Source organism: Rhinopithecus bieti, unplaced genomic scaffold (assembly GCF_001698545.2).
Source record: "Rhinopithecus bieti isolate Rb0 unplaced genomic scaffold, ASM169854v2 scaffold_8675, whole genome shotgun sequence".
Lineage (NCBI taxonomy): Eukaryota > Metazoa > Chordata > Mammalia > Primates > Cercopithecidae > Rhinopithecus > Rhinopithecus bieti.
The window spans coordinates 1,082,310-1,092,966 of NW_016806447.1; the positions used below are offsets into that span (position 1 = coordinate 1,082,310).

General features: G+C 38.1%; 1 protein-coding gene across 1 annotated transcript; it reads left to right on the forward strand.

The window, feature by feature from the left end:
- Positions 1-1,333: 1,333 nt before the first annotated feature.
- Positions 1,334-10,230, forward strand: NAA11 (N-alpha-acetyltransferase 11, NatA catalytic subunit). The gene is made up of 2 exons (XM_017876605.1): positions 1,334-2,225; positions 9,657-10,230. Exon 1 carries the CDS (start codon positions 1,524-1,526, stop codon positions 2,211-2,213), a length of 690 nt encoding a protein of 229 aa, XP_017732094.1. The 5' UTR covers positions 1,334-1,523; the 3' UTR covers positions 2,214-2,225; positions 9,657-10,230.
- Positions 10,231-10,657: the final 427 nt, after the last annotated feature.

A 10,657-nucleotide genomic window follows, 5' to 3' on the forward strand; every position in this document is an offset into this window, starting at 1 on the left:
AGGTAACAATGCAGTAATGTGAAGAAAGGATGATAATCTTTTTTCACAAAATGATGTAAATGGTGCTATTCGAATTGCATATCCACACAGGAAAAGAATATCAGGCTCACCGATACCTTACAGCATACACAAAACTAAATTTCAGTTAATTACAGATCTAAATATAAAATCTAAAACTAACCATCTTAGAAGAAAATATAAAAGGATGCGTCAATCACCATGGAGTAGGCAAAGATTTACTAAACAGAACACAAAAAGCATTAGCAACCAAATTTTAAAACCGGAAAAAATGAACTATATTAAAATTCATGCTTGGTGTCAAAAATCACCATTAAGAAAGGGAAATATCAACCAATAGGAAAGGATGATATTCATTACAAATATATCTAACAAAGGACTTATACCCAGAATATATTTTTGATAAAACTCAAAATTAATGTGAAAAGATACACAAGTAGAAAAATGAGCAAAAAAAATCTGAGGAGCCATTTACAAAAGAGGATACAGTATGGCTAATAAGCATATAAAGTGCTCAACTTTACTACTCATCAGTGCAATGCAAATGCAACCACAGCGTAATAATTCTACCGCTACAAAAGAATGGCTAAAATAGAAACAATGGGGAAATAGCAAATGTTGTTGAGAATGTGGAGCAACGGCTCTGAAAAAGTGGCAGTATTTATAAAAGTTGAGCATCATTATATTCACTGGCCCAGGAATTCTAGTCCTAGATAAATACGCATTTGTTCCAACTAAAGACATGTCTAGAATGTTCAACTACGTTAAGGGTACTATTCCCAAACTGGAAATGAGAAAATGGCCAGTAACAGTAGAATTGATAAAAAAAAAAAAAAAAATTGTGACATATTTAGGCAATAGAATATCAAACAAGGAAGAATATAAAGAACCCTCAGCTATACACGAGGTGGCTGAAACTTACAAAGAGTGAGTGAAAAAAACCTGACACAAAAATAATGCACGCACTATGATTCCATTTATATAAAGTCTGTCAGAAGTCTAGGTAATCGTTATTTTGGGGACGTTGAAAGCGGGTACTGAAAGGGGACAGGAGGGGGGGTTCTGGGATGCAATGTTCTTTATTTCCTCTAAGTTCCTGTTACATGGGTTTCTCCAGTTTGTGAAAAATTATTCAGATATACCCAAATCAAAAGTTAAAACTGAAACAAATAAAAATAATAACTGCAATGGATCACTTTATTTAAAACCAAGGAGGTCACAATGAACTCCTCTCTCCCCACCCCCTAACTCCTGCGCACGCAGACGCACAATGAAGTGAAACCTCATTGGCTGGGATCAGTGACGCACTTCTGAAAGCCGCAGCTTAGCACCATCTTTTCCATCTCCTGCTCGTTCTGCCTTCCCGCCATCTGACCTCCACAAGATTCAGCCCGGTAGTGTTAGCCCCCTGGACTGGATTCCTGAGGCAAACAGTCACCCTTAAGGTCGGCAACAGCCTCTTCTGGGTTCACTGCAGTCCAACCAGCTCCCTACCCGCCGCCATTATGAACATCCGCAACGCTCGGCCGGATGATCTGATGAATATGCAGCACTGCAACCTCCTTTGCCTTCCTGAAAACTACCAGATGAAATACTATTTATATCATGGCCTTTCCTGGCCCCAGCTTTCTTACATCGCTGAGGATGAGGACGGGAAGATTGTGGGCTATGTCCTAGCCAAAATGGAGGAGGACCCAGATGATGTCCCGCATGGCCATATCACCTCACTGGCCGTGAAGCGTTCACACCGGCGCCTCGGCCTGGCCCAGAAGCTGATGGACCAGGCCTCCAGGGCCATGATAGAGAACTTTAACGCCAAATACGTGTCTCTGCATGTCAGGAAGAGTAACCGGGCAGCCTTGCACCTCTATTCTAACACCCTCAACTTTCAGATTAGTGAGGTGGAACCTAAATACTATGCAGATGGGGAAGATGCTTATGCTATGAAGCGGGATCTCTCGCAGATGGCAGATGAGCTGAGACGACAAGTGGACCTGAAGAAGGGCGGGTATGTGGTCCTGGGCTCCAGGGAGAACCAGGAGACACAGGGCAGCACACTTTGTGGTTCTGAAGAGGCCTGTCAGCAAAAGAACCCGGATACCGAAGAAAGTGGCAGTGACAGCAAAGAACCTAAGGAGTCTGTGGAGAGCACCAACGTCCAAGACAGCTCAGAAGGCTCGGATTCCACCTCCTAGAGCATGCTTAAGGTATTCTGTCTTCCCTGACCCAGTACCTCCCTCTCCTAAATCCCTGCGTCCATCCCACCTTGGCCTGCCCAATTCCATCCTGTCTTATCCCATTCTGGCCCTGCGAGGTTTTACGGTAAAAACCACCTGGTAACCTTAGGGAGAAGTTAGAGTGAGTTGAGGGAGACTCATTGCACGCTGTTGAAAGTGAAATACGATACCAACTCATGCTGAAAGTAGATTAATTTCAATGAAGAAACAAGCATTTATCCTGCTTTCTGGGCATGAGTTGTATTTGAGGGTAATCACGTAGTTGATGGAAGGCATTTTTTTCTTTATGGAATTCCAGTTAGTAATAATGATAGAAATATAAAATCATCATTTTGCGACTCTTGATGAAATAATGGACCCAGCCAAGAGTCATCAGTGGCTAATAGCGTTAGATAAAAGTTGGAGCACTTTGTAGTGATGGATCAGACTGACAACACTTGAACTCAGTGTAGTCCGTCTTCAGTAAACGTGGAGACAAATACTTGTCTCCTTATGCAACAGGAATTGCACAGTACTACCTATGCAATATTCTTTCCAAAAGAAAATTATGAGATCTAACTACTGTTTTACAGAAAATAGAGGGACTTGTTAAACTATACCATGATGCAAACAGTCAAATCCAGAATTAGAGGTTTTTACAAAACAAATGACCTGGTTTCTTCAACAAATAAATGGCACTGAAAAAAAAAAAGGATGAAGCATTTTCTGTTAAACTTTACAGATACGTTAACTAAACTCAACTGTTACGGACATTGTTTGGATACTGATTCAAACAAACATGTATAAGACATTTTTGAGATAATCAGGCAAAATTTGAACAGGGACTGTATTGTATTAAGGAATTATAAATAATTTTATTAGAGGAGCTAAATGGTACTGTATTATTATGTTTAGAAAGTCCTTATCTGTTAGAGATACATACAGAAATAATTATAGCTGAAAGAATAGGATACCTAGGATTTCCTTTAAAATAATCTAGCAAAAAAAGAACAAGACTGGAAGAGGGAAAAATGAAATAAGAATGGCAATTATTGTTGGGTTGGGAAATGGGTACTTAGGGGCTTCCTTGTGCCATTTCCTCTTTTGAATGTGTGAAAATTAACATGAAAATTAAAGAGCCAAAACTCTTTTTTTTTTTTTTTTTTTTTGAGACGGAGTCTGGCTCTGTTGCCCAGGCCGGAGTGCAGTGGTGCGATCTCAGCTCACTGCAACCTCTGCCTCCTGGGTTCAAGCGATTCTCTTGCCTCAGCCTCCCAAGTAGCTGGGACTCCAGGCGCCCGCCACCACGCCTGGCTAATTTTTGTTTTTGTTTGTTTGTTTGTCTGTTTTTTGAGATGGAGTGTAGCTCTGTCGTCCAGGCTGGAGCGCAGTGGCGCCATCTTGGCTCACTGCAAGCTCCGCCTTTCGGATTCACGCCATTCTCCTGCCTCAGCCTCCGGAGTAGCTGGGACTACAGGCGCCCGCCACCAAGCCCGGCTAATTGTGCTTTTAGTAGAGACAGGGTTTCACCGTGTCTTAGCCAGGATGGTCTCGATCTCCTGTCGTGATCCACCCGCCTTGGCCTCCCGAAGTGCTCGGAATACAGGCATCAGCCACCGCGCCCGGCCTAATTTTTGTATTTTTAGTAGAGACGGGGTTTCAGCATATTGGCCAGGCTGGTCTGGAACTCTTGTTTTTGTTATCTGCCCGCCTCAGCCTCCCAAAGTGCTGCTATTACAGACGTGAGCCACTGCGCCCAGCTCTTGTACTTATTAATACACACTTATGCTAATACTAAAAAACCACTGAAACTTAAGTTTCAAAGGATTGGTATGTTAGAAACAACTTAATTTTAATAATATAATACCACAGTATTTCTTCCATCAAAGAACTTTGTATCACCTTAGGAGTTTCAAGGGTCAGTGAGCTACTGGCAGTTTACAGGCTTTAACATCTTAATCCAGTCACCTTACCCTTACATAGTGTGAAAGGCAGCAACTTTCTCATGGCAAAATCTAGTTATAAATCGTGTATTCTGTAAATAATTTCAATAAGTGCTATTTGATTAGTCATTCATAAAAATATTTATTTGTCAGGCATTAGGCTTGGAGCTGAGTATACAGCAGTGATCAGAACAAACTGATGTTTATATTATATAGCATTTAAGAATAAATGGACTTTTTTTGCATTTTAATGGCAAAACCCAAACTATAGCACACTAATCCCATTTTATTTTCATTTAGTTATAGTTCAATAGGTTATAAAAATTTAGATACAGTAAGTCTTTGGTGATTAGAAAGAATCTGTCCTCAGAGGAGGTTTTGCATTTGACTTTTAACAACCTTAAAGTTTCACAATGACTGATTCATTTGTTCTAATGCTAAAATAAAGGCAGCAGAACAGTCTAAAGGAAAAGATGAAATTAAACAAAACTCGATGCCTTGAGAAAGCGTTGTCAAGTTTACACCTGTCTTGAAAACCGTGGAGTGTTCTATCAAGACTCTTTGAATCAACAAACCATTTTTAAAAAAATTCAACTTTCAAATTCCTTCATAGGACTTACACAGTATTGATCTCATCTTTGTAGTTACTTGCTTCTCTTCAGTGTTAAACTCTAGCTGAGAACAGAGCTAATCAGAGGTTGTTTTAAAACCATATATATATACACATATTTTATATATATAAAGCCATATATATATATAACTATATGTATTATGTACACACATACACCTATAAAACTTTGATGAATTCAAAAGCATTTAACATCTGCTATGAGAAACAAAAATAACTGCCACTCTAGTAAAAGAAGAGAGAAAGAATAAATAAGAAAATTCATTGTTGTATCACAGTTATAAATTTCAGCATACAAATTCAAGAATAATTGAACTGTTTCTTTATGATACTGTAATTGAACTTTATTTCTAAGTTGAAGGAAATGTTTCCTGGACTGAACTTCACACTCTTTGAGTTGTTATCTGCTGAGACATATTCAATGGCTGCATCCAATGTTTGAACCTCAGGATTCATTTCTGGGTCTTTTCCAACCAGAGGTCTCTTACCATTTTGGTAGCAAGGGTGTATGAGTATTAGTCTGCACAGGCTAACTGCTCTAAAAATTAACTTCCAAATCTCCATAACTTAACCCAGTAAAAGCTTATTTCTCACATCATGACAATGTGGGTCATCAGTGTGGTGGCGATGTGGAGTGGAGGGAAAAAGGTGGACTAGGGTCCATGGAATCATGCAGGGATCCATTTAGAATGGGGATTCTTAATTTTTTGTAGCTCCCTTTGGCAATCTGGTGAAGCAGAAAAATGTTTTAGAAGATGTAAAAATTATATCAGGTTACAAAGGAAAACAATTTTATTGATACACAGTTATCAAACTTTTAAAATATTTTGTTGTAATATATGTGCTTTTGTTGGCATATTGAATAGCCTAATAATTACTATTATTTCGAAGTAAATTTTAGTATAAATGATATTTAAGATACCTTAAGTATCTATAATGTGATATGAAAATACCTATGATTTTTATTGGTGACAAAGTCTCAAGTATTGCTAATACTACTGTGCATTGATTCCTAACATGTTCATAATTTAAAGAATTGCTAGATTTCAGTTAGAAGTTGATGAAAATACAGAATTGTTTTCGTTCCACGTCCAAGGTCATGGTTCTCCTACATTTTATTAAATAGATCCCAGGTTAAGAACTCCTAATTCAATGACTCTTGTCATTTTTCTAGAATCATAAGACCTTCAAATGGTTCATATATATTCAACTAGCAGATGAGAGAAGAGAATGTATATAGTGGTTCATAAAGGTTTTAAAAGTCAAGGCTTACCCAACTAACTGCAGGGGAGGCTATGATACTTGGTTTAGCTTTGTGCTCAGGAAAGGAAGGAGTTCAGTAACAACACAGCATAGTATCTGCGACAATAGGAAACATCCTAGTGGTGCTCTGGACTATGAGAAGTTTTGCTTCCATGCCCAGTTAGGGGCATGGGATCATACAGCTGCTCTCACTCCATGATATAGCCCAGGGAACTCTGTTAGGCTGTCTGAGGTTGTCTAAATAAACACCTGACATATATTTCTTCTGCTCTTTCACAAACTTGGACATGGAAAACAATGGGATTCTGTTATCTTGCTGCCATTATGCCACTAATTAAAACCTGGAACAAATGGCCCCTCTCCTCTGAAGTCCCCCAAACTGTCTAAATCTTCACTTCCATCCCATTTAACGGGGATTCACCAGCACATAGGTCTAGCTCCCTGAATGGGGAATGGCTACAGTGAAGAAAGAAAGAGCAGGAAAAACATTTAAAAGGCTCATACTGCAAAAGTACTATCCTTCTATAATTGTGGTGCTCCCTCCTGTGGAGCTGGAGTTCAAATACCTATAGAAAAATGTCCTAAAAAAATATTTTTCATTTTCTCTGTACTTTTGAATTTGGGAAAAGAGACAGAGTTAGAAGTGATGCTGAGCAGGACAGTTGGTGAAGAACTGGTTGATTTCATCTGAAAATGGTAACAAAATTACTCTTAACCCTCTGAAAACGCACTGTTTTGCAGGTATTCTAAGCACTGTTAATGATGTGTTTCATTTATTCCTCATAATAATCCTGTGAGGTAGGTACTGTTACTCCCTTTTGTGGTTGAGGAAATCATATCACAGAGAGGGCTGCATGTTACACAGATAGTAAGTGGAAAACAAGGATGCAAATTCAGGTGGTCAGACTCCATGATTGAGAGGATTAAATGAGTCAATCTGTGTAAATTGCTAAGCACAACTCCTCACACACAGTAAAATAGTCCATAAATTGTAGCTGTTAAAATAATGGATAGTAAGAGTAACTTTTCAGGTTCTCTTCTTCTCCACGGTAATCAAATGATAAAATGTTGTGTATGAGCAGCAACAGTTTGCAATCTTGGAAGGGAAATGCATCTTAATGATTAAAATAGCTTTCACTGACAAGCTAAATGTCAAAGCATTCAGCTGAATCAACGCTCGTCAATGGCAGAGTTTCTAGGGAGCCATAGCAATAAAGACAGGTAGGTTCAAAACATGCTGGTTGAGGCAGGAATGTCATCAAACTGCTGCTTGTCTCCTGACAAGAAATATGTGGTTGATGATTAATAACAAAAATGAAAAAAATGCAAAATCTTAGCGTTTTCAATTGAGCTGGCAACATTAAGTTAAGTAAGGTTACGTCAGTGACTCTCCCTTTCTGGTTTATTCTTTGTGTTGCTAAGCTGTCATTCTAACAAAAAGTTGTTAAATATTCACATGAGCATTCACTGAAATAGACTGTTCTTAATTTTACCAGACAACTAATTATAACTGTAATGATATAATGAAATATGGAAGAAACCTACAGACTGACAGGTCTGGTAAATTCCTAGTATAACCTTACCCCAGAAATGCCAGAAACCATAGATTTCAAATGCAACTGCACTCTATGAAGATAAAGAGGGGTTTGGGAAGAGATAAAATATTGTTTTGAAATACTAATCAGATAGATGCCATTTGTTGAATTATTTATAATCTCTAACAATGTCACCTTTCAATCAGTGTATGATGACTGAAATGTAGGATGTAGGATGACTGAAATACTAACTTTTTCAGAAGTAACTGATAAAAGCAGAGGTTTTTCCTAAATTTTGTACTCTGTACTCTCGTATATGAAATCTAATGAGCTTTTATGGTACAGGAGGTTAGATAGAATATTTAAAATTCTTTGAATGGGCAATGATTCAAAGAGCCAGCATAAAAGCCTTTCTGAAAATATTCTACAATGCCATTTCTGTAGATAAATATCTTTATAAAATTATAGGATTTTTTTTAAAGTAAAGCCATAATATTCTCTTTCATGTTTATAACAGCATATCGACAAATAGCTTATATTTTTCAGGCTTCCATAGCCCACCTTTAAGAAAACCTGGTAATATAAAACTTTGGACTTAATAAGCTAAGACATTAAGGGCTTGGGCTGGGCACAGTGGCTCATGCCTGTAATCCCAGCCTTTTTGGAGGCCAAGGTGGGAGCATTACATGAGGCCAGGAGTTCAAGACCATCCTTGAAAATATAGCAAGACCTGGTCTGTACAAAAACTAAAAAAAATTAGCTAGCATGGTTGTGTATACTGGTGAGTGCTTTGTAGTCCTAGCTACACAGGAGGCTGAGGGTGGAGGATCACTTGTGCCCAGGAGTTTGAGGCTCCTGTGAGCCGTGATTGCACCACTGTGCTCCAGTCTGGGTGACTGAGCAAGACCCTGTCTCAAAAAAAGGACTACAACACTAACATTTTAAAGGGAATCTTTATGAAAAATACCTATACTCTTAAACAACAAACTGTCCTGTAGCCTTTATGACAGTGTTATTTGACTTCTTCAGTTTAATTTCTTAAAATTTTCAAGCAGTATTTACTGAGATAACTAAAACAGCTATATAATGTTTTTATATAACTTCTTTTGAATGCCTGTATTAACAAAATGAAAAAGGCAATGATGATAGTCTTTCTGGCCTATTCCTCCATATCTTGTATCTCTTTTGTTATAACAAATATATTTTAAAAAATAAGATTTTACATAATATTACCTCTTGCAACTGGCTTCACTTGTTATTCTGGCAACAGAATTTTCTAAAACAATGATTTTGTGCAAAAATGCTTTTTAACTGCTCTGTGCATAATAGTCAACCTCAATCTCATTTACTTCTGTGCATATGATAGATGGGAAGGTACTCAGTAAATATTTATTGAATGAATGAATGAATGAATGGATCTCTCAAATTACCTATATAATAATTTTTTTAAAGGAGAGAAAAATAATGTATGTATGATACTACTTCCTTTTACCTGATGTAATTAGGGTATTTTAATTTGTGAATAAAGAAACATAATGGTTATTTGGGTTTCCTGTCCAGGTCTCACAGAAAGAAAATATGACTTATAGAGTAGGACACATTGCGTCTAACTTATCAAGAGCTAAAAAGGCCTTTCATTTCTTTAGAATTGGAATAAATTTTCTTTTGAGTGAAGTAGGATGGGATAGAATTTAAAGATGACAAGCAAAATTATCTCAGTTTCTTTAGCTTTAAAATAGGTTCTTTGGTGGTAAATCCCAGTTTTTTGGTGTTCTTTCTGTCCCTTTCTCCTGGCAGAAACGTCCTGTAGATGTCTGGAAAGGTTCATGTGTTCTTACGGCAAGGAGGGGAGAGAGCCCCAGATCTGTGTGTGGCCTTTGTGCAGTCATCTGAATTCTCACTGACGTCCATGGAGATATATCTAGTCCAAACTAGTTACTGGGTTTCTTTATCTGCTACTTCAGTCTGTCATTAACTAAACCAGTATTCTTTCAGACTTGTCAGAGCTTATAGCTCTCCCGTTCTCATTTGTTTTCTTCTCATTTTTCAACAGCATTGCAGGTCCTCATGTCGCAACCACATCTACCCTGTGAACCCTGGTTTAGTCTGTCTGCTCTGCAGTATCTGCTGTGGGGATCATCTCACAGTGACCAGAATGGCTTCTCCCTCTCGACTCTAAACAACCACCTTTCATGTATCCTGCTGGGATCATGAAGGAATACCTGGACATAAGAGCTGCTGCACAACAGCCAACGAAGTTTGAGACCTGCCATTACAGAACCTTTCTTGGCCTACTCACACCATGCTGCCATTTTATTGTGTTTGTGGTAGTCCTCTGTTGGGTGTGGTTATCCTGCAAGTTTTTCTCCTTTTAGAATGATGAACAGGAAGCAGGGCAAACTCTCAAAGCTTTCCAGCTTTCAGTTTTTTTTTTTTTTTTTTTTTTTAACCATTATTTACCTGGGTTTTCATCCATATTTTTTTGCCATGATTTTACCTGAGTTTTCATCCTTGAGGAGGTGAGGTAGTCACGACCATGAAGTCAGACCTTATGTCCCCTTCCTCCTCTTTCCTGGAAGAAGTATTCTGTTTCTTTTCCTTTCTCTGGGAACTCCTCCTTTATACTATTCCCCACAACCTTTTTTTTTTTTTTTTTTTTGGGGCCTCCCCTTTTTTATCCTTCCCCCCAACCCTTTTTTTTTTTTTTTTTTTTTTTTTTTTTTGAGGAGGGCATCACCTTCCCAGTGGAAAAAGGTGTTAAGTTAGGGGCTTCTACTGTACAATCAGAACTTGGAGATTTTAAGAGAAGGACAAACGGTAATTAAATTGGAATCTCTAATATGCTTGTTTGTGTTAGTTTTTTTGGGATGATGTTACTTGGCATTTATTGAGTACCTGCAGTGTTCACACACAATGCCAGGGCCTTCATTAGTAATATATTTAACGGTTTAACCCTCTCAGCAACCCTGTAAAGTAGGTATTATTATCCCTGCTTTACATATGAGGGAACTAAAGCTCAGAGAAGTGAATTAAATATCCAGGATCTGAACCCAA